General features: G+C 47.2%; 2 protein-coding genes across 7 annotated transcripts in view; one reads left to right on the top strand and one right to left on the bottom strand.

The window, feature by feature from the left end:
- Nucleotides 1–101: 101 nt before the first annotated feature.
- ACTR1A (actin related protein 1A) lies at nucleotides 102–18,299 on the bottom strand. 2 transcript variants are annotated; one of them, XM_072805525.1, is made up of 11 exons: nucleotides 18,112–18,299; nucleotides 8,726–8,790; nucleotides 7,956–8,031; nucleotides 7,075–7,200; nucleotides 6,000–6,124; nucleotides 4,492–4,708; nucleotides 3,679–3,771; nucleotides 2,888–3,062; nucleotides 2,722–2,783; nucleotides 2,063–2,103; nucleotides 102–1,911 (listed from the first exon to the last, which is right to left on the bottom strand). In XM_072805525.1, the coding sequence occupies exons 1-11, from the start codon at nucleotides 18,157–18,159 to the stop codon at nucleotides 1,809–1,811; spliced, it is 1,131 nt and encodes a 376-aa protein (XP_072661626.1). In that variant the 5' UTR covers nucleotides 18,160–18,299; the 3' UTR covers nucleotides 102–1,808. The 2 variants fall into 2 exon arrangements, with proteins under 2 accessions (XP_072661626.1, XP_072661627.1); XM_072805526.1 differs by lacking the exon at nucleotides 7,956–8,031 and having other exon boundaries at nucleotides 18,112–18,214.
- A 2,491-nt stretch (nucleotides 18,300–20,790) lies between these two features.
- SUFU (SUFU negative regulator of hedgehog signaling) overlaps nucleotides 20,791–27,447 on the top strand; it is a 122,385-nt gene continuing 115,728 nt past the window's right edge. For 2 of the 5 annotated variants that reach the window (XM_072805514.1, XM_072805515.1), the window contains exons 1-2: nucleotides 20,791–21,163; nucleotides 25,326–25,460. In XM_072805514.1, coding sequence (XP_072661615.1) covers nucleotides 20,982–21,163; nucleotides 25,326–25,460 — 317 coding nt within the window. In that variant the 5' untranslated portion in view covers nucleotides 20,791–20,981. The remainder of the gene's footprint in view (nucleotides 21,164–25,325; nucleotides 25,461–27,447) is intronic. The other 3 variants (XM_072805516.1, XM_072805517.1, XM_072805518.1) reach the window with 3 other exon arrangements.

Genomic DNA, 27,447 nt, shown 5'->3' with positions numbered 1-27,447 from the left:
GGACAGACAAGGCCCCATCACCGCCTCAGATTGCGCACTTGCAGCTCCTCTCTTCCCATGCAGCTCCCTTTCTCATGCAGCACCAGAGGAAGAGGCCCAGCTGACTTGTCTATTGGAAGGACTTTATTTAAGTACACTGGGCCCCACCAGGCAACGTGGTTTGTGCAAGGGACAGGCTTGGGCTAAGAGAAGGGAGGTGAGCTGGTTAAGCACACTGCAGTCCACGGGTCGCCACATCGCTTTCACACACACCTGCTGCCTTGGCCCATACCTGGCAGGGCCTTTGGTCGTTGGACGGCATGGGGGAGAATGCTGCCCGGAATCTGGTATCGGGCAGGTCTTGGGTGTCACAGGTGAGGGTGCGGGTGAAGATCTGCTAGCCCCAGCTTTGCACCATCTGGGCTAAAAAGCCTTTGGACACTGCTAGGCCAGCCTGGTCTAGGGTAGGCACCTGGCCCCACTGGATCAGGGGAGATAAGCCTGTCAGCTCCTGGCACTCTGGTTCGGCCCCCTCTCTCCTTTACCAGACAAGTCCAAAGTTAAGAATGGCACAAATTAGTACAGTGGGTTCCTTGTCACCTCTACAACCTAGCCCCCCTGGGGCAGCTAGAGTGGGAAAAGGCAACCTGGTTAATTGCAGCTCTTTCTCCAGTCCTAAGGGGGTTGGATTCCCATTACCCCTCCTTTGCTAGAGGCCTCTGCCAAACAGTGATTCCTACTTCCTGTTTCAGAAAATGCAACCAGCAACCAGCCTGTTGATTCCAGGGCAGTGAGCAAATGGAAGAGGAAGAAAGAAAGAGGCTGGTGGTAGTGACTTTGAATGTAGCCTCTGCTCTTAAATAGCCCTGTGGCCTATGGATACGGTCAGTTCACCACTAGGAGGGAGTGGCAGGGCCTTGGACGCTATGCTAAACTGAGGTTCTGTAAACATTAGTGTGAACAAGGTGACTGGTGGGCAGGAGGCAATGAGCTCCCTCTCCAGTCCCATACTGAACAAACACTTTAATAAATAAAACTGTTTGAAGATGGCATTGCCCAAGGATGGATGAAAAGCAAGTAACAGGGCCTGGGGCCAACAGGCTCCCGAAACTCTTCTGAGACCCCCTGGACAGGGGGTGGGGGCTGGAGCATTCACTCTGCCACCAATGAGAAGTAGCACTACTTCTGCCTCTTCAAATGCCCAGTGTGGTCCTGGTCCCCAGGTGAGGCTGAGGGCCCCCTGCCGTCTCCTGACCCCAGAGTCTCAGTAATAGTTCCCGCAGTGCTCTTCCAGCCTCCCAAACCCAAACTGCAACAAAACCAGACAGAACTCAACCTCGGCCCTAGTCCTCAGTCCATGATTAATTGGCATTGAGAGCAGGACAAGCAACGGAGGCAGTGGCTGCCTTGGGCCTCAGGGCACCCTGGGGGTGGGATGGGGTGGGGCTAGCCCAGCCTAGGATGGGCAGCAGCAAATCTCCCGGGATTTACCCTCTCTGTCTCCCTATGGTAGTAAACATAGTCCCACACAGCCAGACGAAGGCCCAGCTGACGAAGGAGTGGAGCTCTCTGCCAGCCTCTTCCCTGTCAGGGGCCAGGTAGTGGTCAACCCCAGGCCTCAGGCCGTTGCCATCATGGGTAGTTCATCGTCCTTTCTGGGCCCTGGGATCCCTGGGCCACACGGCACTCGCATATGCGCACACATTCGTACCCACACACCCACACACACAATCACACACACAGGCAGTTCCTCGCAAACACTCCGACTCAAGAAAGCGAGTTTTAAAGTGGAGTTAACTTCAGAGAGAGGTGAAGACGATGTCTCAACATTAGAAGGTTTTCCTGTGGATAGATCGGGCACCGTCTTCCTCATATTCCTTCTTGGAGACCCACATCTTCTTAAAGGTGTCCAGGGAGGCGAGGATGGAGCCCCTGGAGTGGAGGGAATCCCAAGGAATGTTGTGAGAGGGACAGTGGGTATTCGTGGAGCAGACAAGGCTTTGCTTTGAAGGGATGGGGTGGTGAGGGGGTTAACAATGCCTTCACTTCCTGTTCTGCTCTTATTCCCAGGAGAACTACTCACCCAATCCATGTGGAATACAGTCTCTCCTGAGGTGCGGATATCTGAAAGGGTGGGTGGAAAGAGGACTCTGAGACTTTCATCCTCCCTGCCCCTTTCCCATCCAATGCTCATCTTTATGGCCAATTCCAATGCCCAAGGCAGTGGATGCATTTCACACAATAAGCTTTCAGTTATGTCCCTGCTGGACCCTGTGGCCTCTCTGGGGGTACTGTGGCCAGCCTGACACTCATCTGGAGAACTTGCAGATTTCTAGCAGCCCTAAGTACCTACAGCTGTCACGGAAGCTGGGGCTATCAGGGGACAAGATTGAGCTCTGCTGGGGGCCAGTGGGAAGCAGACCCCATGGGAGTAATCACTCTTTCATTTGGCTCCCCTCAGCCGGAACTTAGATGCTGGAGTGAGTCATAGGGGAGCACCAGGAGCCAATCTGTCCGTGTTTGCTTCTCCGAAAGACCGCACGTGGGGCCCTCAGCCTAGCACCGTGCCACATCAGGGTGTCAGAACTGGCCCCTTCTGTTGGGAGGGAGAAGGAAAATGGGTTCTCCTACTTTGGCAGACCTCAAGGTCAACATGAAAACTGGGAGCTGTCTAGCTTTGGAGGGAGTGGAGCCCAGTTCCATGCAGCCCCAGCCCCAGCCCAGCCCCTACCATGCTCCTACCCTGATCTTCACATCTTTCGGAGCCAGTTTCTTCACTTCACTCAGTAGTCTGTCACCAAAACCTGAATGGGCAGGAAAGGAGAATGTCAAGTCAATTCTCTAGGCGGCTGGGCCCAGCAAGATCTGTAAACTTCTTTGGAGATGGGCCCTGAGAGCTAAGACCAACCTTTGAATAAGGTGGAGCCTCCCGAGAGGACAATGTTAGAGAAAAGTGTGCGCCGCAGGTCCATGTCCGACTTCTGGATGGCAAACACCAGGACCTCGTGGATACCCTCACTCTCCTCTCCAATCAGGTCTGGCCTGAATAGCAGCTCAGGTGCCCGGAACCGGGAAGGACCAATCTGCAGGGTGGAGGGTAAACTCAGGAGGCTGGGCCCTGGGCTGACGTCACTTTGGGAGTGAGAATGGAAGAGGCCCCTCTGTCTATCTGTTAGTAACCAGGTGGCTACGAAGGCCAGACTCAGGGAAGACCTTGTATGTCAAGGGCCTCAAAACACCAAGATAAGGCTCTTGGGAACAAACAGGAAACAAAAGGGGACAGAGAGAGCTCCCAGGCAACTACATTTAATCCTAGCTCTGGCACTTTCCAGCCAAGAGATCTTTGGCATCAATACATGGGTTTGTTCATTCATGGAAATTTCTTCCTATTGATGGAGGTCCAGGAAGAGGGAGCTCACCCTATACTGTGCCCAAGTGAGAATGAACAGCACTAACCACCCTCTTCCAAGCCCCATCCTGACCTAGGAAAATGCCTCCGGTGCTGCCTCTCCTCCACACAGGAGAAGTAAAGTTCCTGACGCCTTGCTCTGCAGGAGAGAATGCTGTTCAAGAGCTCCAGTGCTCCAGGCAGAGGGTGTAAAAGGGCGGGTGCATATGACTCTGGCCTCCCCCGAGGAGTTCTGTTTGGGCCCAGAGCTTCTGGGGGTCCCGGGGGACTGAAGGGAGATCCAGGCCTACCTCAATGGTGCTGCCGTCAGGCAGGTAGTACTGAGCCTTCTCCGTCTCTAGAGTCTCATCCTTCTGTGGGTTTATGGACAGGTAGCAGGCTCTCTGCAGAACCGAGTAAGAGTCAGGCAGGCAGGAAACCTAGGCCTACCTGCTCAAAGTCCCAGGGCAGTGATGTGCTGCTGCAGAAATCTGCCCATCCACAGTGACTGCCCTAAAGGTCCACAGAGCTGCTGCCCTGGAACATGGCAGGGTGGCCTCTGTTGGCCTTCACTGGGTGGCATTTAGGAGTTCCTAGCTGCTCCAGCTTCCTTGTGGGCAGGCATGGAAACTGGCTTTCTGGAGCTGGGTCTGAGACCACAACCTAATTTTAGTCCAGACTTAGGCTTCTTTACCCTTCTACTACTCATGGTTCTGGGTCCCTTCTACCCAGTTGAGGTTTCCCTGGAGCCATGGGTGGCAGGAGGATCTAGTTTACTTAAAAGAAAACTGTTGTCTGACTTCTTTAAGGATGTAAAAGAATATATGTAATTTATACATAAAGCATAAAATCATAATGAACAACCCTGTACCCATCATCCAGCTTAAGAAATAGCAGCAGCTCCCTTTCCCCCACAAGATGGCAGCACTTGGGGACAGTGACTATCTGGGGGGAGGGGGGGCTGCTGGGATCACAGGGCAGCCAGGAGGCCTGGCTGGGAAGAACAGAGCCTGACTAGAGACCCCTAGGACAGGAGCTTCACCTCTTCACTCTAGGTCACAGAGGTCCCCACTGCCCCGTTCCCATTCTCCATCCTATCCCTGGGCGCACGGGGCAGCACTCACTTCTTTTATAGCCTTGACGATCTCAAACTCGGATGATGAGTGGAAATCATAGCCTTCCTTCCGCAGGTAGAGGCGAAGGAAGCGTGAGACATCTCGGCCAGCGATGTCGATGCGCATGATTGAGTGGGGCATGGCAAAGCCCTCATAAATGGGCACAGCATGTGTGACACCATCCCCAGAATCCAGCACCACACCTGTGGTCCTGCCTGTGGCATAACTGAAGCACAGAGGGCAAACTGTCACTAACCCCTGCCTCTTCACTCTGGGAAGAAACTCACTTTTTTTTTTTTTTTTTTTTTTTTTAAGAGTCCAAAGTCAGCTAAACTGAAGCCGAGGCCTGCCTTTCTCTAGTGACTTTAGTACTAGACACAGGACTGAGGAAGCCTGAGCATAAGCAAGCCTGAAAAACCTGAATACAAGAAGCTGAGCCTCTCTGAGCCCCTCCCCCTTCCAGTAGAGTGAGGGGCCTTCCCACCTCTGGCTTCTGACTGCTTCAGGGACCCTGCCTGTGGGCCAGTTTTTAGTTTCCGGACAAGAGGAGATAATTCAAATGCTCCCAGCGGCCAGGCAGGAAAGGTAAATGAGTCAAAGAAAATAAGAATATTTTCACTTCCACAAAAGGGCCTTTCTCCCCACATGGCCTCCTACGTCCTTGGGTGTTTTTTTTGTTTTTGTTTTCTCTTTTGGTAAAGACAAGGGTATAGACATCTATTTCCGTGCTATGAGGGGAAAAACCCATGATGTTTAACGAATAGCAACTGACACTGTCTTGTGCAGGGAGGACAACAGGGAACAGAGCGGGCTGTAGCGGTCAGGCTTGTGAATTCTACCAGAAGTGGGAGCGGCTACTTCAGCTCCAGCTGATGTTTGTCCTATAGGAATGCACAACTAGCATTGCCAGATCAACCTGGCTTTTTTTTTTTTTCCCTGAAAGGCCAGAAGTTTGGATTTTGATAGAAAATCTGCTCCCCCCACCAACAAGGGTAGGCTCCATGCCTAATGTGGGGCTTGAACTCACGATCCTGAGATCAAGGGTCACATGTCCTACTGACTGAGCTAGCCAGGCACCTGGAAAGCTCCTAATTGAAATGCTCACAATTTTTTAATGGGGTCAAACACATCCTATCTGCAGGTCACCACTGTAAAATCTTAGCCTTAGACCTAACCCTGGGGTGAGGCAGGCTGGGAGCATGACGGATAATAGGGGTGTGAGTACAGGCACCAAGTGATAAGGTTTTCATCACAGCTCTGTCACCAGCCTGGCATAATGTCCGCACCAGCAGACACTGGATGAACATATGAATACACTGCAGGGACCCTCAGGAAGAGCTGTAGCTGCGTGTGGCCTTTCCAGCACACAGAGTAGAGAGCCCTGGGTGCCAAGCCACCGAGACAAACAAGAGAATTGAGACCGGGAGATATTTTCAATACTCCCTTTCCCACCTGCAGGAGAGGCACCTGCAGTCATCCCTCAAGGAGCCAGGCTCGCCAACCTGGCAGCTACTCACAGGCTGAGCACAGCTTGCATGGAGATGAAAAGGGCTGGGACATTGAAGGTCTCGAAGAAAACTTCAGCTGCTCGTTCACGGTTTTTCCGTGGATTTAAAGGCGCCTCCGTCAGGAGCACAGGATGCTGGTGAAAGATGCCCAGAGGAAGGTGAGACCCCCACTCCTCATCAGCACGGGGGTCATCAGGGCAAGGTGAGACCCCCAACCCTCATCAGGGCAAGGTGAAACCCACACCCCTCATCAGCATTGGGGCAGAAGCCCCTGTATGCTGGGCTAGAGAGCTCAGAGGACCTTTGTGAGGCTCCCTCCAGAAAAGGCCAAGCTGGGTCTGCCATCTACCCCTTGGCATAAGCCAGTTTTTCAACCTTCCAAATTCATGCCCCCTTTAAAAGTCTCATTCTCTCTTTGCCTCTGCCCCCTTCCTCCCCTCCTGGTCCTCCAAGATTCTTACATGGGTCCCTGTATTTACTATAATATTTCTAACTGTCCAGATTTTGCTAAACTCTAAATTTGTAATTCTTATGATAATGTTTAGTATTCACCTTTCTTTGTTTTTCTGCATTGAGTGTTACTTCCTTAGAAGTTAGAATATAAGCTGAAAGACATGGGTTTGTTTTTTTTGTTTTTGTTTTTTAATTTTTATTTATTTATGATAGTCACAGAGAGAGAGAGAGAGAGAGAGAGGCAGAGAGAGAAGCAGGCTCCATGCACCAGGAGCCCGACGTGGGACTTGATCCCGGGTCTCCAGGATCGCGCCCTGGGCCAAAGGCAGGGGCCCAACCGCTGCGCCACCCAGGGATCCCGAAAGACATGGGTTTGAAACCCAGCTCTACCACTTTATTCCCTAGTGATCTTGGAAAAGACTGCTTGGCTCCCCTGAGCTTCTTTCTGTTCCCTTGTTTGTAAAATGGAGATAATACTACCTGTATGCTATAGGACTGGTGTGCAGATTAAATGCAGACCTGTCTGAAGAGCACATGGCCTGTAAGAATCAAACACTCCTGGCAATTATCATCCTGCTCCTCCTCTCACCTTGGGGAGCAACTCTGCACACCCTGTTCATGGGACCCTCACCTCCTCTGAGAAAGTCTGCAGCTGGTCCTTAGAATAGACATACTGCCAGATGCGCTCCATGTCGTTCCAGTCCTTGACAATGCCGTGCTCCATGGGGTAGCGGATGGAGAGCAGCCCTCGGTGTTCCTGGGGGCAGAGAGCAGAACTTACAGCAGCAGCCAGCCTCTCAGCCAGGTGGCCCAGAGGGCCCCGTTCCTCCAGGACTGGGAGCTCCCACTGCATAGTCCTCATCCAGGGCTAAAAGTAGGCTCTCATATGCCAAGTCTCTAAACTATAAGCTGCAAACTGTTCTCACTGCCCAATCAGCTGGCAAAGCGGAGGCCTTCCGCATTTCCATGGGGCTTCAGTGCCCTAACAGCCAGTGACAGGAGGCACCCTCCTCACTGCCTAACCCCAGGACACAATCTCCTGGCTCTCACCTCTGAGCCTCAGCACTTGCAGCCTAGGTTGGCAACAATGATTCTGTTGGTCCACTTCTGGAAGCTGCCCTAGGGCTCCGGCAAACTGTGCTAATTAACTCATCCCCAGGGCATACCAGCTGGGATTTCCCCCTGACTCTCTTTTGCCAAAAAAATAACCAAGCTAGTCAATTTGATCACTGGCAAGGTAGTGACAGAATACAGAAGGAAAGCAAAAGCCCTACTGTCTAGACTGGTCTCTGTTTCCCAAAGTGGGGTTCCAGATAGTTCCTCCTTAAAACCAGAGGTTGCTCCTGGGAGAAGTGAACCAACTAGACCTAGGATGAGGGGACCCAAGAGGATATTTTAATAGGAAACTGCTCCTTTTTCTCATGGCTGTCCCACTGTTGGGGCACTGCCCATGTGGGGAATAATGAAGGTCCTCTGCTGTCTTGAGGCTTCTTCAGTAGGACTGGGAATCACCTCAGCTTTGGGGCCAATGAAGATGTCGCCTTCAAGGGCTCCAGCCATGACGCGAACATGTTTGGGTCTGCCCACACTACGAGAGAGAGCAGGAGGACAATCACTTTTCATTTTGTGACAGAACATGGACGGATGTACAGACGTGCATGCTTACATGGGAAGAAACTGTGATTATCTTTGAGGAGTGAGGTTATAGTTGATTTGGATTTTCTTCATTCTACTTTTCTCCATTTCCCACTTTCTATAATGAACATGTATTATTTTATTTGTATGTTATTTTTATTTTTCTGACCCAAATGAGATCCCTTTCTATCTAAAAGGCGGAGGGCTGACCTCCCATAACAAAGCTGATAAGCCTCCCAATCTGCTTCTTTAAAAAAAAAAAAAAAAAGATTTTATTTTGGGGATCCCTGGGTGGCTCGGCAGTTTAGTGCCTGCCTTTGGCTCAGGGTGCAGTCCTGGGGTCCTGGGATCGAGTCCCGCGTCGGGCTCCCAGCATGGAGCCTGCTTCTCCCTCTGCCTGTGTCTCTGCCTCTCTCTCTCTATGTCTATCATGAATGAATAAATAAAAATCTTTAAAAAAAAAAAGATTTTATTTTTTTAAGTAAACATGGGGCTTGAACCCACAACCCTGAGATCAAGAGTCACATGCTTCACCAACTGGGGCTTGAACCCACAACCCTGAGATCAAGAGTCACGTGCTTCACCAACTGAGCTAGCCAGGTGCCCCGTGCCTCCCAAGCTTCTGACTAAGCTACAGAATTACTTACTAGTTTGGAAAGCAGTATTTGGGAATCTGATCACCAGCAAAACCAGCTTTAATCACACCGGATCCCTGAGGAGAGAGAGGAGAGAGAGAAGTCAGAAGTATGAGAAAAACAAGACATGCATATGATACAATACATATAATATGGTTCCACTTTTACTTAAAGGAGACTTCATATCTGTCTATAATATGTCCATTTGCATGAGCATTTGTAGAGGGAATGCATGCCACCAGGAGGGAAGTGGGACTGGGCATGGTGAGGAGAACTTTCACTGTATGCTCAAAGTATTGATTTTTGGTATTCTTTGACTCATCTACGTTGAATATGCTTTACTTCTGGAATTGAAAATAATACTAATAAAGGAAAGAAAGAGAAAACTCGAGGGGGAGAAAAGTACCTAGAAGCACCCACACAGCCAAGTTTAGGAACATAACCAAGGTGGGAAGAACGCATGATTCTTTCTGTTAAACCACATGTGATGCTGTTAACTTACTATCCCAGTGCAGGCCTAAACACTCCCTGCCCTCTGGGGTCTCCATGACAGACTACCACAATGAACACTACTATGCTTGGAGCTGACTCTGATGAGGCATATATTGTCTGGTTCTTACTGCAGAGACAAACCTTTATGCTCTGTTTTACTCACTGGCCTCCTGATGGTAAAGAACAGGGAAGTTCTAAAGTAACATCTGAGAAGAGACCCAACATTATTACATCCTAATCCTGCTGCTTGAATCCTTGGTAAGTTAGGAATGGTGCCAGAAGAGAATCTGACTTCTCTATCAAAATCTCTGGTACCACCTGGGGTCCATCCAAAGTAAATGGTGACTGTAGACACAGATACCAACTCTGTGTAGGAGAGATGTCAAGGCTTGATACTGCTTGCAGATATAGCCTGTTCTCTTCCTTCATAACTCTTCTATTACCACACCCGATTTGCTCACCCTTCTACCCTAACATGGTTTACAGCTGCACATATAATAGGGGCAAGCCTTTTCCTGCTGCCTATTACCACTTCTCTTGCGGTGGAGATTGATATTTCCAGAACCCACACAACAAGTAGTAAATACATCAGGAGATGCTAAATAGTTAAGGTTATCTTTGCACCAAAGGCTTTCCTGCAATATCTCTGGTTTCCTCTCTCTTAGTCTTGTTCTTTCACAGAAGAAGTGTGTTTGTGTGTGGGAGGTGGTGGTTAGATAGGCTATCCTGGTGCCTGACTCTGGCAAGACAGAGGGAGGATGAAGTAGCTAAGGGATAGAGAATGCCAGTTCTCTAAGACAGCAGGAACCTCTGCCAGCAGAAAAGAGAGAAAACAGGAAACAATGTGCAAACTCATCGGCCTGGGCAGAACAGCAAGGAACCTGGAAAAGGTGCAGCTGTAAACTGAGCTGAGAGCCTGGGAAGGAGGGAGAACTATTACTGCAGCCCGGGGCTCTGGGACAGAGGCATGGGCAGTGAAAACAGCACAGAGCACAGCACTGTACAGAACGCTGGGAACTTGTTGGCTCAAGCTTCCAGTAATTGCTCACTGCCTTCATCTGGGTGTGGTGATACAACAGACTCACTGGACCTCAGGGCAGAGGGTAAAAATAAGAAAAGTAAAGATGAGACCTGCATTTCAGATTCCAGATATTTTGAAGACATGATTTTCCTGGACATTGAATTTTGAGCTTACTAGCAAAATCAGACTAGTGTCGGAGTAGCAAGGCAAATTAAGATGTTAGGTTCATTTCTTCTTCCCTGTCCTTCCCAGCAAGAGAGTATTAGGACCCAGTTCTAATATCACTGTCTTCCTCCTGAAGAATAATCCCCTGCTGGAATTAATTACCCTTTTCCTATTATTTCACAAGATCACCATTACCTGTACCACTAGGTAGTCTGCATTTCGTTCTATCTATTTGAATTTGTGGTTTCCATTTTTGTCTGTGTTCAGCCCAAGTTCCTCAGGCTCACAGATTTTATGTATCAGCAGTATCTGGCATTTGAGGGTACTAAAAAAAAAATGCTAGCTGCCTAAAATTAAAACCAAGCTCAAGGGCAGCCCAGGTGGCTCAGTGGCTTTGCACCACCTTCAGTCCAGGGCCTGATCCTGGAGACCTGGGATCGAGTCCCATGTCGGGCTCCTTGAATGGAGCCTGCTTCTCCCTCTGTCTGTGTCTCTGCCTCTTTCTCTCTCTCTCTGTCTCTCATTAATAAATAAAAAATAAAAAATAAAACCAAGCTCAAATGATTTGGCTGAAGCCTAAAGTATGGAACCTGAACAAGCGGCTAAAATGCCAGAAGCCTTGGGCAGAGGTGGTGCAAAAAAGGTGAAGGCAGCATCAGGAATGATGCACAAGGTGGAACCAGACCCAGCTTGTCCCTGTAATCCCACGAGCTGGCCAGCCCAGCAACTGGGTGTAGAATGAGTGGGGATAGGGGAGGCAGCTGAGTTGCTTCTATTCTGCTAAGACCACAACACCACAGATTATAAAAGGGCCCTGTCAATTTCTTTAATATTATTTGTCACTAGGAACTACCTACCTGGCATATGAGCTTCCACTCTCTTTGTTATTCACTCTGGCAAAGCCAAATAAACAAGTGCCTTCTAGAGACGCTTCTTGAAAAAGTAGTTTCATAATAAATATTTGATATTTGAGGACTCAAGTCTGCTGCCAGGCACCAATGACCATTCTTTTTCTGAAGCAGGCAAACAGCGAATCCCTCAGCAAGGCTCTCCCAGTACCTGCTGACTGGGCCTGTGGCTTGCTGTCTCCAATTTTACCAGTGGGAAACGGATGCTGAGAGGTAGAGCCTCAGATTCCAGAACACTCTTGGTATATAATTTACCCACTTAAGGCATATAATTCAATGGTTCTTAGTATATTCACACAGTTATACAACTGTGAATACATCATCACCACACCATCATCACCATATACATCATCCCCACAATGAAATGTTAGAACTTCCTCATCATCCCAGAAACTGTACCCATTAGCATCACTTTCCATCCTACCTACTCTCTCCTGCCAAGCAGTTCTAGGCAACCACTAATCTACTTTCTGTCTCTGCAGACCACAAACTACTTTTACATTAACTTCCAACAGTTAAAAATTAGAGACTGCAAATAAAATTTAGTATTTCTGATTTCTCTTGAAACATCAGAAAATCTGGCAACACTGGGCCTGCATTCCTGCGTGGGGGTAACTGGCTGGAAATGAAAAGCAGCTGGCCCTTTGGTCAAGCACACTCAATGTACCTTCCAGACTCCTCATGCCTTCTTTAAAGCTACCCTCTTTGTCCCCCTTTTTATGTTCCTGCTTAGCTTCTGCAGGCACGGAGTTTAAGACTCCTATTTAAGGCATTCCCAGCAACTAATTCATGATGTTTCTCCTTCCACATGGAACCTGGTTTCTTTCTTACCCTCAGAGCACCTAGCTTGGTGTGAAGCACAACCCTGGCTCTCAAAATATACATAATTGAACAGTAAGCTATCTCTGTAGGTCACCTCCTCTTCATCCTTTTCAGCAAGCTAGGGATGGATTCTTGCTGAAATTGTACAACCAACAGGTCGAATATCAAATCACAAGTGACAGTGTTAAATATATTGACTTCATTTCCTCAGCTAATTCTAGTGTCTCAAACTTAAGTGAATCAGGGATGCCTGGTGGCTCAGTTTAGTGTCCAACTCTTGATTTTGACTCAGGTTCTGATCTCAGGGTCATGAGACCTGAGCCTCCCAGGTTGGGCTCCCAGCTCAGCATGGAGTCTGCTTGAGATTCTCTCTCTCCCTCTGCCTCTGCCCCTCCCCCTCCTAACACTCACACCATCTCTCTCCCTAAATAAAATCTTAAAAAATCTTAAATCAACAGATCTCAAGAGCTGATGACAAATTGTAAAAAAAATAAAATGAGATCATTTATGATATTTGAACATTGAATATTTGATGTTATTAAGGAATTATTAATTTTTTTAGATTTAATAATAGTTTTTTTTAAAGATTTTATTTATTTGAGAGAGAAAATGTGTACATGCCAGAGAGAGAGTATTAGCAGGAGCTAGGGGTGGGGAGGGGAAGAAAGGGCAGAGGGGAGGAAGAAGCAGATACTCTGAGCAAGAAGCCCAACATGAGGCTCAATCCCAGAACCCTGGGATCATAACCTGAGCCAAAGACAGATGTTTAACCAACTGAGCCACCCAGGAGCCCTGATTATGTTTTTAATTTTTTTTTTTTTTTTTAAATTTTTATTTATTTATGATAGTCACAGAGAGAGAGAGAGGCAGAGACACAGGCAGAGGGAGAAGCAGGCTCCATGCACCGGGAGCCCGACGTGGGATTCGATCCCGGGTCTCCAGGATCGCGCCCTGGGCCAAAGGCAGGCGCCAAACCGCTGCGCCACCCAGGGATCCCCCCTGATTATGTTTTTAAAAGAGGGTGAGAGAGGGTACATGGCTAGCTCAGTCAGTAGAGCATGTGACTCTTGATCTCAGGCTTGTGAGTTCAAGCCCTACACTGAGCACAGAGCTTACTTAAAAAAAATAAAGGAGCACCTAGGTGGCTCAGTCAGTTAAGCGTCAGATTCTTGATTTTGGTTCAGGTCATGATCTCAGGGTCATGAGTGAGCCCCATGTTGGGCTCTGCACTGGTGAAGTCAGCTTGAGATTCTCTCTCTCCAGGAAGCCTGGGTGGTTCAGTGGTTAAGCATCTGCCTTTGGCTCAGGGTGTGATCCTGGAGGCCCGGGATGGAGTCCCACATCAGTCTCCCTGCATGGAGCCTGCTTCTCCCTCTGCCTATGTCTCTGCCTCTTTCTCTCTGTGTCGCTCATGAATTAAAAAAAAAAAAAAAAAGATTCTCTCTCTCCCTCTGCCCTTCCCCAGGCTATGTACCCTCTGCCCTTCCCCCTGCTATGTAATCTTTTTTTTTTCTCTCTCTCAAATAATCTCATTAAAATTTATTTAAGATTTTTAAAATTTATTTGACAGAGAGAGCGCACACTAGCAGGGGGAGATGGAGAAGCAGGTTCCCCACTGAGTAGGGAGCCCAACATGGGGCTCAATCTGAGGGCCCTGGGATCATGCTCTGTGCTACCCAAGTGTCTCTCAAATAAATCTTAAAAAAAATTAAAAAAAAACCTACATAGTATGGGAGAGGAAAGTCGGTGGGAATGCAGTTTAAAAAGATTAGCCAGGAGTTGATAACTGTTACAGCTAGGTGATGACTATGTGGATATTTGTTATACTATTCCTCTCCTTTTGTTTATATTTGACATTTTCCATAACAAAAAGAAATTGGGGTACCTGTATGGTGCCTCTGACTCTTGGTTTCGGCTCAGATCATCATCTCAGGGTTGTGAGAGCGAGGCCTACCACTGGCTCTGTGCTCAGCTTAGAGTTAGTCTGCTTGGGTTTCTCTCTTTTTTCCTTCTGTCCCTCCCCCCATGCATGTGCTCTCTCTTTCACAAAGAAAAAAAAAAAAAGGAAGAAAAACTGGCAAATGATAGCACTTTAGTAAAAACTCAAAACACAAACACCAGGCACACACTATAAAATATCTGTGTTTACAAAATCATGGATGGAAAGGACACATCAATTTATGGTGATAGTTTGTTTCTGAGGTTACTTCTGGGACAGAAAGTACAGGATTGTGGAGGGGTACAAAGAAGCTTCAATTGTATTTGTCATGTTTATTTCCTAAAAAGAATTCTGAAGCAAACATGACAATTGTTAACATTTAGTAAATGTGGGTGGTAGACACATGCTATGCGGGTGCTTGTTACATACTTCTCTGAAATTTTCTGTGTTTTTTAAAAAGATGGGTCTGAAGAAGTATAACAGCCCCCCAAAACAGTGAAACTTAGTTTATTGATGAACTTGAAAAGATCTGATACTATTCCTGCATTTAGGCCCAAAGAGTCACAAAGACAGTTTTAAGATTGACCAGAACATTGATCCATTTTATTTTTCTTTCTTTTTTTAAAGAAGTTTTTAAAAAATTTATTCATGAGAGACAGAGAGAATGACAGAGAGGCAGGCAGAGGGAGAAGCAGGCTCCATGCAGGAAGCCTGATGTGGGACTCGATCCCAGGTCTTCAGGATCATACCTTGAGCCAAAAGTAGCTGCTAAACCTAATTTTAGGACAGAGCTCAACCTTTGAGATCTCAGCAAAGATTTAAGCTTCAGAAGAAACACAGTTTTTTCTTTTCTTTTCTTTTTTTTTTTGAAACACAGTTTCCTGATGAAAGCGTCGTAGTCCTCAAAATGCAGCCTGGGAGCTGCCCTCATCTTAATGACATACCTTTGCGAAGAATGACTTGTGTTTAGTTTTTAAAAATACCTATCACTTTATTGTTGTCATATAAATGCATGCATTATAAAGTGCATGCATGTGCACCTTACCTTCTATTTTCCTCATTAAATTCTCATGAATTGGTTTGGTGCCAGAATAGGAAGAAAGGAGTAGTTAACAATTATTTTAAGACTGGGAAAGACTGCAAACTGCTAATGAGGCTCTTCCCTCTTTCCCCTGCTTTCTTTGTTCTTTCTTTCCTTTAAAAAATATTTATTTATTTATTAGAGAGCAAGAGTGTGTGTGAGTAGTGGAGGGGCAGAGGGAGAGGGAGAGAGAACCTTAAGCAGACTCCTCCCCTGAGTGCAAAGCCTGAGTAGGGCCTGGATCTCACAATTCTGACATCACTACCTAAGCTGAAATCAAGAGTCTGGTGCTCCTCTCCTTTCTTTTAATTATACTCTCCTTTGTCCAGAAATAAAGTTGTAACAATGTACTAAGCTATGGAGCAATTAAATCTGCTGGATATACATTATTCTCATAATATGAAGTTGGCTCAAATATTTCAAATTATTTTTCCTATTCATCTTTTATTTTGAAAAAACAAACAAACAAACAAACAAACAACTCTCTAAATGTCAAACAGCAAGAACTGGGATCCCTGGGTGGCGCAGCGGTTTAGCGCCTGCCTTTGGCCCAGGGCGCGATCCTGGAGACCCGGGATCGAATCCCACGTCGGGCTCCCGGTGCATGGAGCTTGCTTCTCCCTCTGCCTATGTCTCTGCCTCTCTCTCTCTCTCTCTCTCTCTCTCTCTGTGACTATCATAAAAATAAAAAAATTAAAAACAAACAAAAAACAGCAAGAACTACCTGAGGTCCCAGATCTAAAAATGTGGCAGATGCTCAGAATTGGGAGAATTCCTCCTACTTCACCTTTTGGCAGAATTACTGGCATAATAAAAGAAATGTTTTCCTAGAGAAAATAAATCAATTCTTTAAATCCTAAAGCTGAAGATGCACCACTACACGGATGCATTTCAAATACACCATGGAGAAAGAAAGGAGAAACTAAAAAGCATTAGCTTAACTGACATAAAGAAAATGGCTGGAGATGGAACTCCTGTCCAACAATTTCAGAATCAAAGAATCTAATGGGATGGACAGACTGCTACTTATGCATTGCTAAGGAAAATAGGAAATTTTTAATTTCTATTTTTTCCTTTTTAAAATTAAGAAATGCAGACGAAGTACATACAAACTGGCTGAAGATAGAAAGTGTTCTCTGAAAATGGAATCAAGAACAAGGAGCCCTACTCAGCACTCTGTAGTTACTAACTAGGGGATTCTCCCCACTTCAGCCCTTTCCTTATTTAGGGACATCTTTGTTACTGTGATAATTGGTCACTCATCCACCCACCCATCAATCCAATGAAAAAACAATTATTGAGCACATAATGGTGCCAAGCCCTAGGTGCTATGTTTATGGAGGAAGGTGGGAAGGGGAGAGCAATAAAAAACGAGAGAATGTCATCCTTCCCCCCAAGCATTTAACAGTCCAGGGAGGAAGACAAAAAGAAACAAAACGAAACAAAACAAAACAAAAATTCCTCCCCCCAAATGAAATGTGTCATTGAGCTCATCCTCCTGCTTTTCAAGGCAGAAACTATACTTCTGGAAAGAAGGAAAGCTAACAACAAAAAAGCACCTTTCTTTGGAAAAAGTGAGAAAGTTGGAACCCAACCTCAATTTGAGTCTTGGCTCCTCAATTTCTAAGACAAGTGGCTTGAATACTGTTGTTTAAACTAAGTTTCACCTTCCTGCATAAACGCGGGACAGTCATTCTTATCTACCTACAAGAGCGCTTGAACGAGATGATGCAAACGAAGGCACCTTGTAACAAGCCTAAGGTCCCAAGGGCTGAATCAACAGAATGAATCCGATAGCTGAAGGCAGACAGAAATGACAGTTTTGCCTCAATAGAGGGACCCAGAAGGCACCAACCAATCTTGGCGGGATGAGCCCTTTGAGTGGAAGATAGAAATGCAGTTGTTTTACAATAGTCACCCTCCGCCCCAAATAAGAGCGGGTATTTAGATTCTTTCCTTTGTCACTATAAATGCATTTGCGTCTTGCCTACTAGCAAGAGGAACAGCGGATAAAGCACTGGATTTAGGTCACCTCTACCGTGTGACCTTGGGCTCACTTCACCTCTTCGTGCTTCAGTTTTTTTTTTTTTTCCTTTATAAAACGAGGATCAAAGTTCCTGCCTTAACTATCCACCTAATTTTTGTGAGGACTCAATTCGAATGTACATGACCCCCCCACCCCCCTTGTCAGCGCTTGAGCGCCTGGCAAATAGGTTTAATATTTTTCCCCAGCTGTTAGGCGTTCCCAAAAGGATGGTACTTCCCTGCTTGCTTGGTCACTCTCTTTTCTTCTGGATCTTTATTAACATCAGAGAAATAACTAAAATCCTATGGCAATTTCTGGCACCAGATTCCCGAGCCCCACCCATAGACACCACCAAGCCGCCTATCCGGCTGGGGACCGAAGGAAACTTAGCCCTTCTCCACCCGAGGGCGGGCCCCAGCCCGTCAGGCCTCTCCACTGACTGTGGCGCTCCCGAAGCCAATCCCCGCAGCTCTCGTACACCTGCCCACCGCTCAGACAGAGGAAACACTATGGCGGCCCGGAAGAACGGCAGGGGCGCAAGCCAATCACTACGGAGGGCTGCCCTCATCCGGCAAGGCCCAGAGGCGGGGTCATCGGTCAAGACGGACAGCCGGGGCAACCAATAGAGTTATTGGAAACTGGGGAGGGGGCGGACGCCGGGCGCTCACAGAGCTGTTAAGGCCCCTCGAGGCAGGGGCCAAGGACCCAGCTCGGACTACAGCCCTTCCCTTTATCCATCCCAAAGTTCTCCATCCCATGGTTGCTGGCCAGCCGCCCTGGCCTGCGGACTACGGGTGAGGGGAGGACGAAGGCGGCGGCGGCTAAACCCGCCTGACAGGCTGGGCCAGTGACAAAGAGCCGGTGGCTCAGGCCGAAACTCGGGAAGCGATCCCTTTGGGAAAGAGAGCATAAATCCTTTTAGAGATAGGAAAGACGCAACTCACGTTGTCGATCACGACAGGCTGGTTGGCGATCACATCGTAGGATTCCATGGCAGAAGAATCTCTCCTTCCGAGGAAGGAACTGCCAGCCGGGTCCGCTGCTAGCGCCACTGACACGCGTGCGCAGTCTAGCCGCCGGCACAGGGCGTCCAGGGAGCGGCCCGACCTCGCCTCCAAAGAACTACAACCCCCAGCATGCTTTGCACCTGAGATTAACGCTCCTGGCCGCTTCAGAGCCCCGCCTAATTTAAGAGGAGGGCGTCACGTTGAAAACATAGTACCCTGGGCTTTGTAGTATCCGTAGATGAATGGACCGGGACGCAGATTGATGGCAGTAATGCATGCCTGGATCTGTAGTTCCTTTGAAGCGATTCGCAGTGCATGCTGAAGTATGTAGTCTCTTTGAGTGCTTATCTGTAGTTGGGTTTTGATTGGCCAGTATTTCGTGGATGTTTAGATTTTTCAGATCAGTCCTGCCACCACTTCCCCTGGATAGTAAAAAGTTGCTGTGGTTTTATTTGGGTATGACATTAATAAACATTTATCAGTATCAAACTCTAATAAAGGAAAATTTAATACCCACTCACAAACATACACATACACACACGGAAGGAGGACATACATTCAGAACAAAAAAATAAATTTTATAACATTTGCTTTTCGGGAAAAAAAAAAACAGCACATTTTGGTTCTTTTCGCATTTTTTCCTGGGTTGGTATAAACTTTGCAACAGGCCAACATCGGTCTGAAGACTGGCATTTGGGTACAGGTGATCTTTTGATCACTAAAAACATCATTTATTTAATAGCTTCAGGAACTGCTTTATTATCTCTTATGTTCATGGGGAGTTACAATTGACATTGATAAATGAGAAAATGGAGGTGAGGAGAAATTATGTGTCACTGCCCAGTGCATCTTTCTCTAGATGAACCAATCCCTCCCGTTCAAATAGTGGAGACCCTTTAGTCAATAGCACTGGTAATTAGGACTTCCTTTTATTCCTTTCTCTTGGAATTATTTATTGTACCCTGGAAAATAATTCTCAACTAGGTGGCTTAGGAATTAAAAATTCTCCCAGGGGTGGCTGGCTCGCTAAATCGGGAGAACACATGGCTCTTGATCTGGGGGTTGTAACTTCGAGCCCCACATTGGATGTAGAGATTACTTAAAATAACAAAAAATTCTCCCAGTTACAGAAAGCCAATGGTAATGGGAAAGAGCAGGTCTATAGTAGATAATGAATATTGATGTTCCTTAAGGCAATCTGCATAAAACAGAACAAAGAAGAGATTGTCATCACTAAAAGCATTTATTTTAAAAATTACCAAGTCTTGGGGTGCCTGGGTGACTCAGTAGGTTAAGTGTCTGCCTTGAGCTCTGGTCATGATCTCTGGATCCTGGGATCCAGCAGTAGGGAGTCTGCTTCTTCCTCTCCCTCTGCCTCTCTCCCCCACTGTTCTCTCTCTCTTTCAAATAAATAAAATCTTAAAAAAAATAAAGACAAAAAATTACCAAGTTTTAAAAACTAGTCTTAGTTTACCTAACTCTTCCTACTTTTCAATTTTTTTTAAAGATTCTATTTATTTATTCATAGAGACACAGAGTGAGAGAGAGAGAGAGAGAGAGAGAGAGAGGCAGAGGGAGAAGCAGGCTCCACGCAGGGAGCCCGACATGGGACTCGATCCAGGGTCTCCAGGATCACGCCCTGGGCTGCAGACGGCGCTAAACCGCTGCACCACCGGGGCTGCCCTTGCTACTTTAAAAAAAAAAAAAAAAAGATTTTATTTATTCAAGAGAGACACACAGAGAGAGAGGCAGAGACATAGGTAGAGAGAGAGAAGCTGACTGCCTACAGGGAGCCCAATGTGGGACTCTATCCCAGAACTCTGGGACCATTCCCCGAGTCAAAGGCAGACGTTCAATCACTAAGCCACTCAGGCGTCCTTAACTCCTGCTACTTTTTTTTTTCTTGCTACTTTTTTTTTAATTTTTTTAAATTTTTATTTATTTATGATAGTCACAGAGAGAGAGAGAGAGAGAGAGAGAGAGAGAGAGGCAGAGACACAGGCAGAGGGAGAAGCAGACTCCATGCACCGGGAGCCTGACGTGGGATTCGATCCCGGGTCTCCAGGATCGCGCCCTGGGCCAAAGGCAGGCGCTAAACCACTGCGCCACCCAGGGATCCCTCTTGCTACTTTTTAACAAGACTCCAAAGTAAATATTTCAACATACAACCCCTGAATTTGGCGGGGTTAGTGTCAGTAAATATGGTAAATGGACATTCAAAGATGGTAGGAAATATTCAGATTTATAATCTATTACAACTAAAGCCACGCTAAATGGACGAATGAATCAATCCACTATTGTCAAATTTGTGCTTAAATTCTTGTTAGCAGGGTGTTAGCACAATAGCGACAAGTCGTTCGTCAGCGAGCTTCCCACAGCTTTCCTGGGACCCTAGCACCTGAGGATGCCTCAACATTTCTATTTAAATCTGGGTTCCTCCTAACACTAGGGGGAGGCCAAGAGCCTTGGGACCCCCCCCCCCACACAAGGAGAGGGAGGCGGGACCTATTGCCAAGTCACGCCTTCCCCATCTGTGACTGGCACAGACACTAGCCAATGGATACCGGGATAGGGCGCGCCGGCGCCCCGCCCCCCCGAGCGCTCCGCGGCCCCCGAGGCACCCTCCGGCCGTCTCTGCGGCGGCTACGGCCTGGGCAGACGGTGCGCCGTGCGCAGGCGCGGAGCCTAGACCTCGCTGCAGCCCCCATCGCCTGGGGGAGTCGCACCCACGGAGTCCGCCTGCTGGCGCGTCAGAGCTCTCCCCCTCGTCCACCCTCCCCGGTCCCCCCAGCGCCCTACGCGCCCGGATGGCGGAGCTGCGGCCTAGCGGCGCCCCCGGCCCCGCCGCGCCCCCGGCCCCTGGCCCTAGTGCACCCCCGGCCTTCGCCTCGCTCTTCCCCCCGGGACTGCACGCCATCTACGGAGAGTGCCGTCGCCTTTACCCTGACCAGCCGAACCCGCTCCAGGTTACCGCTATCGTCAAGTACTGGTATGCCCTGGGCCGCGGGGAGACGGACGACGGCGGGCTGGGAAGGGTTAGAACGCCCGGGGCGAAGTCATCTGCGGGGGAGGAGGAGGTGGAGAAGAATGGTTAAAGCACTTGGAAAGAGGGCGTCCTGCTGCGAGGCAAGGAGTTAAGGCTGAAGTTGGGAACGGGGACAAAGGGGTTAACGGAGCCTCTGGGTAGAGGAGGGTTAACGAGGGGGGAGGATGAAGGGTTAACTGGGATTAGGAGAATAGAATGAATTGGGGGTGTGTGTGTAGGAGCGGGGGGGGGGGCCGATAGGAGAAAGGGAACTGTAAACGTGGTGAAAGGAGGGGGCGCCTGTAGGGGGTCATTAGTGGGCTAAGGGAAGCCGGGGGCGGGGGTGGGGGAAGAAGGGCGGCTGAAGTGGGATGGGGGAGGCGAGGCGGGGCCTGGGGAGCACAAGAGAGGGCTTTGGAGGAGTGCGGCTGGCGAGCTCAGAGGGCTTGAGACTGCACAGGGTACGGTGGATTTGGGGATCCCCGCTCTCCCATAGGTTAGGAGGGAGGCAAGTTGCGAGAGTCGTGCTTGTGAAGAGAGGAAGAGGAGGTCTCCTTTTAAGATACCTTCCCCATGAGCTCAGACGTCAGTCATATCGGTGCAGTGCTTTTGCGTTTGAAGTTTCACGGAGCAACTTTTCTTGATAAACTTTCTGCTTACTCGGCACAGTTCTCTTTCTCCAAGCAGAGCTTCCTTTGGCTCTGCACCCGCTTTGCCTAGGACATTGGCTAGAACAGAGGCACGGTCAGGGAGATAGATCCATGGTTTGGCTCAGGATTGCCGGGGACCCCAGTAAATGATGAAGACCTGAGACACGGAGCAAAGAAGTGCAGCCAGATGTTTAGAGGGGCTTCCTGGCCCCAAGCTTCAGGATTTAGACCACAGTCTCTCAGGGAAGCTGAGAGTAACCCTCAAGTGGCTCTGTTCAGGATCATAGAAGGCCTGCCCTTGGGGTAGGAATGGTCCTTTCTTGTTTCCCATTCCTGTTTGCAACCTATCTCTTTTCACAGCCACTGGGCAAAACAGGTGTTAGAGGGACTCTGACAAAGAGCCTGTCTTCATGGTCTTTCTGGACCATATTGACTGAGGAATTGGTAGAATTTGTCCAGAACTGCATTCATGCAGGCACTGTATTAAATAATCCCCTTCACTGAGTCCTGAAAGACTGTTCAGAAAAAAGCTTGGGATGTGCCAAGGGGGCAGGTAGACCCAAAGGGGGAGGTTGAGAGAGTGGATGTCTTTGCTGGTTACCTCTTCTTTTAGGATGGAAGCTTCTCCAGGATAACCTCTTAACTTCCTCTGGAGATGGCAGAAACTAGACTGTCTGGGGCTGAGGCCAGTTGCCTGTGTCAGTGGGACAATATGAAGAGACAGGGCCTGGGGACCAGCCACCTCCTATGAGAGGGTCATGTCTGGTAGCCAGAGGAGATGTGGCCAGTGGTACAGTTCTCTCTTCAGCAGGCAAACTGTTCTTTGGTTGAGAGGAGTTTTTGAAGAGAGCTTCTGAGTGAAAAGCAGCTCTTGATAACTTAATCACCCATTCTCATTTCTTGCCTATATTTAAGTATGTGTTGTGATGAACTGTATTGGATTGTGTCATGGGGAAAGAGGGCCTGGTTCTGCGATGCTGTTGGTTCAGGTCTCATTTGAATGAACAGAGAAATCCCTACACAGACTTAGGCAACTGTTTTTATGTCACCCAGTTGGCCATGAAGGATAGAATTGTGTGCAGAAGATATTAAAGCACATGCAAAGGACTAAGACTGATTTGGGCAAGCTTGTTAACCAGGCAGGACTTATCTTCAGAAATGGGCCAACATGTAATGACTAATAAAGAGTACTTTGTGAGATTAGAAATGCTGGCCAGATGCAGAAAAATATAAGAAGGAGCAGCTGAGCAACTAGTTCTTTCTAAGATTTGGAAGGGTTTGCATAATTAAGATTCTGAAATTAATTCATTAATATACATCACACTTGGGATGCCACAAGGCCTCGTTAGCAGTTTGACTGACCAAGGCTACCTGGGTCTGGCTGTGGCCCACAGTCCCTTGAGATTCCTTTTCTTGTGACAGAAGGTTGGTTCTTTGGCTAGTGGACCTTGGCCGGCAGGGACATCCTGGCTGAAAGCTGATACTTTAGTGGGCAGGGAACAGAAACACAGAGGCAGAGCTTGTACCCAGGAGCCACTGCAGTCCTACAGCTGTCATGTGGAATGAAGTTAGGTGTTCAAGGAAGTAAGTTCAAGGAAGAGCATCAAGGGATACTCTGGGTCCTTGGATAACATATTTTTCTAAGTGCAAGATATGATTATTTTCTACATAATCATCTGTTTCCCATCAGGTGTCTGAGTAAGTAGAACAGAACACTGTGCTTGGGGACAAGGTTAATTTTGTCTGACTCTTGGTTATTCCTTACAGTTATAGTTTTAAGATAAAGCCTCGATCCTTGATGCAGTATCTCCTGAGAGAGGGCTGCAGAGGTGTGACAGATGGAGTATGGAAGTGTGGATACAGTTTTGCCACTTGTTGCTGGATGCACTTAGGCTGAAAGGGGCAAGACTGGGAATTTGCAGCAGGAAACTGGAGCAGATCTGGAGTTTGTAGTCACTCCCATCTGTTCTGGGGTTCTGCAGCTATCATGTGGTTCTTCCAGAGATAGCTACCCCTATGTTTCCTCCTTCCCCCAGCAAACTTTTCTATATTCAACTAGTTGTGGAAACATTCAAATGATTTGGTCAAATCAGAGTTAAGGAAGGACATGGGGATTTGTCTCTTTTCCTAATCCACTCAGTTGAGTTTCTGAGCTATTTGTAGCAACTTTCTTACAAGATCTATAAATAACTTAGCATTTCCTAGCAGAGAATAAGGATTTCTATAAGGGCAAATAATATCCTGGCAAAAGAGGATGAAACCAGACTTACTGGTTTTAAATAGTATTTGAATTGCATGGTACTGGAACTCTTGCTGGGATCACATGTAGCATGTCTTTTATTTTCACATGTAGCATGTCTTTTATTTGGTTATTAGTGTTCCTGCAGCATACGATGCCAATTGCAAAGTGTACTCCATCAACGTCCTAGGGGCAGGCAAAGTTTTTGCAGTCTGTGGAATAGTCAGATGTCCGAGGCAGCTCACATGCAGAGTGTTTGTGGGCTAAATGCAGACTTCCTTCCGCTGATGGTTTCCATTTAGGCTGTTTCTCAAGTCTATTAAGTTTCCCTATCCATTCTGAAGAAAAGCAGGACCTTTTTTTTTTTTTTTTTAAGAGAGAGCATTAATTGCTCTACTAAAGGAAACCCTTATGGAATTAAATCCTCAGAGTGAGCTAATGACTGAGTCTCTTCCTCAGCTTCTTGTCTGTTAGAATTATGGGGGAAGTTTAATGTGGTCCTCAGAGGCCCCAAATCATTTAATATTCTAGCCCTACCTTTGAGGCGACAGTCTCCTGGGATCATCTTCTGAATGCAGGCACTCTCACGGGTCAGTCTGGCCTGCTGCAATTCTCTGTGCAGGGCTGAGCTAGCCTAAGTGTGGCCTTTGTCACTTGCATGAGAAAAGACCAGCTTTGGTCTGTGGGGTACAGGCTGGGGTCTGGAGCCATTGAGTTTGTTTAGAACAAACTGTAATTAACATAGGGCACAATATAGTCTTTCAGGAATTAGCTGTCTAAGAGGCAGGAGTGGAGCCGAGCCTCTGCTTCCAGGAACAATGCCCATTGGGGATGCTCAGGATGATCTTTCAACAGAAGCTGATTGATTGACTGATGCACCTCTTCCCTTGAAGTTTGTTATATTTACAGGCACCATGGAAGAGAGATAATCCCTGCCAATCCCATTTGGGATTGGTAATTTGAATTAGGAGGAAGCAAAAGGGACAACCACCTAGTCTGTTTTATTTTTTAAAAGAGGTCCTGCATGTTGGGGATAGAAGGGAGCGTCTTGTGCTTATGGAATTGGGCAGCTTCTAGCTACCTGTCCCTTGGTCTTATCCCAGAGATGTGGCCTCCTTTTAGTTATCTTTCATTCCAGGTTCTTCCAGGATGGGGTCTTTAGATTTGTAAGGCATAATGTCTTAGCTTCATGTTGTGTACTTTCAGGCTCTCACTGACTGTGTTTTGTCTTTTGCAGGTTGGGTGGCCCAGACCCCTTGGACTATGTTAGCATGTACAGGAATGTGGGGAGCCCTTCTGCCAATATCCCTGAACACTGGCACTACATCAGCTTTGGCCTGAGTGATCTCTATGGTGACAGCAGAGTCCATGAGTAAGTGTATGACACTTGCCCATCCTCCACCTGTCTGTTCTTTAGCCTTGAGTCTTATTTCTGGGGTTTCCCTGAGCAGGGGTGATAATGTCATAGTTCTCTGAGGTTGGCACTTCTGAGATGGAACCTTTGGGTTTCTACCTTCTGCTTATATCTACTTGTGCCAGAGTGATCCAAGTCAGCACCTGACCTCTGCTCATCTGGTACAGGACAGTGTTGATGATGAGCAAGTGTTCCAAAACCATTAGGTTTTTCTAAGCTTGCTCTGGTGTTTGAGCTCAGAGGACAGGCAGTGTAGCTCTGATGCAGAATTTGATTTGTTGTCTCTAAGTCTACTTGTTTTTTTCCCCCTCTAGCTTATAATAAAAAATTTTAAACATAAGGCAGAGCTGGAAGAATTTTATAGCCAACAAGCAAATATCCACTACCTAGATTCTGCAATTAACATTTTACTTTACTTGCTTTATCATGAATATATCCATCTCTCTCCCTCTATTGATTGTACCTACTTCCTCATCACCTGCAGTTGTCTGTGCTCAGATTATCCATAGCACATTTTTTATTCTAGTTTGTCTCCCATTTTCTCCCTGTATACTTCTATTTTTTTAATATTTTATTTATTCATGAGAGACAGAGAGAGAGAGAGGCAGAGACATAGGCAAAGAGAGAAGCAGGCTCCATGCAGGGAACCCAAGTTGTTTGTTTGTTTTAAGATTTTTTTATTTACATGTGTGTGAGAGAGAGCACAAGTCAGTGAGGAGCAGAGGGAATGGGAGAAGCAGACTCCCCACTGAGCAGGGAGTGGATGTGGGGCTTGGTCCCAGGACCCTGAGGTCATGACCTGAGCCTAAGGCAGATGCTTATCTGACTGAACCACCCAGGTGCCCCTTCCCTGTATACTTCTAAATTCTACCTGCCCTCCTATGTACACCTATAGCCACTGAATTTAAACAAATTTTAATACTAAGTTAAACATCAACTTAGTATTAAGTCAGCTGAAACAATAACAGCAATACTAATAATGAAAGCTAATATTTATTAAGCATTGATTATGAGCCAGGTATTATTCTAGTCACTTTGCATGTATAAACTGATTTTATTTTCACCACAACCATATAATACTGGTAGACTCCTATCTGCCCCATTTTACAGGTGAGGAAACTGAAATACAAAGAGTCTATAACTTGCTTAAGGTCACACAGCTTGGATGGGTGGAACCAGGATTTTTTTTTTCTTTTTTTTTTTCTTTTATTTATTTATGATAGTCACACAGAGAGAAAGAGAGAGGCAGAGACACAGGCAGAGGGAGAAGCAGGCTCCATGCACCAGGAGCCCGACATGGGACTCGATCCGGGTCTCCAGGATCACGCCCTGGGCCAAAGGCAGGCGCTAAACCGCTGCGCCACCCAGGGATCCCCAGGATTTTTTTTTAAAAGGTTTTATTAATTTATTCATGAGAGACACACAGAGTGAGGCAGAGACGTAGGCAGAGGAAGAAGCAGGCTCCCTGCGGGAAACATCTTTTTTTTTTTTTTAAAGATTTTATTTATTTATTCATGAGAGACACAGAGAGAGAGCGAGAGAGGCAGAGACACAGGCAGAGGGAGAAGCAGGCTCCATGCAGGGAGCCTGACGTGGGACTCGATCCCGGATCTCCGGGATCACACCCTAGACTGCAGGTGGGGTTAAACCGCTGTGCCCCTGGGGCTGCCCCCCTGCGGGAAACTTGATGTGGGACTCAATCCCAGTATCCTGGGATTACATTGTGAGCCAAAGGCAGATGATCAACCACTGAGCCACCCAGGGGTCCCTGGAGCCAGGATTCTAATAAGGCATTCTGGCTCCAGAGCTCAGACTTTTAACGACTGTGCTTTTAGACAATTATATCATGTCCTCGAGCAAGTTACTATCTAGAATTTAAAAAAAAAAAAAAAAAGATTTTTTTTTCTTCTACAGTCTTTTGTGAGAAGAGTTCTTTTTCTTCAAC

This window comes from Canis lupus, chromosome 29 (assembly GCF_048164855.1).
Source record: "Canis lupus baileyi chromosome 29, mCanLup2.hap1, whole genome shotgun sequence".
In the NCBI taxonomy this organism is placed as follows: Eukaryota; Metazoa; Chordata; class Mammalia; order Carnivora; family Canidae; genus Canis; species Canis lupus.
Note: the sequence above shows the minus strand (reverse complement) of the source record. Positions and strands in the feature narration are given on the sequence as shown.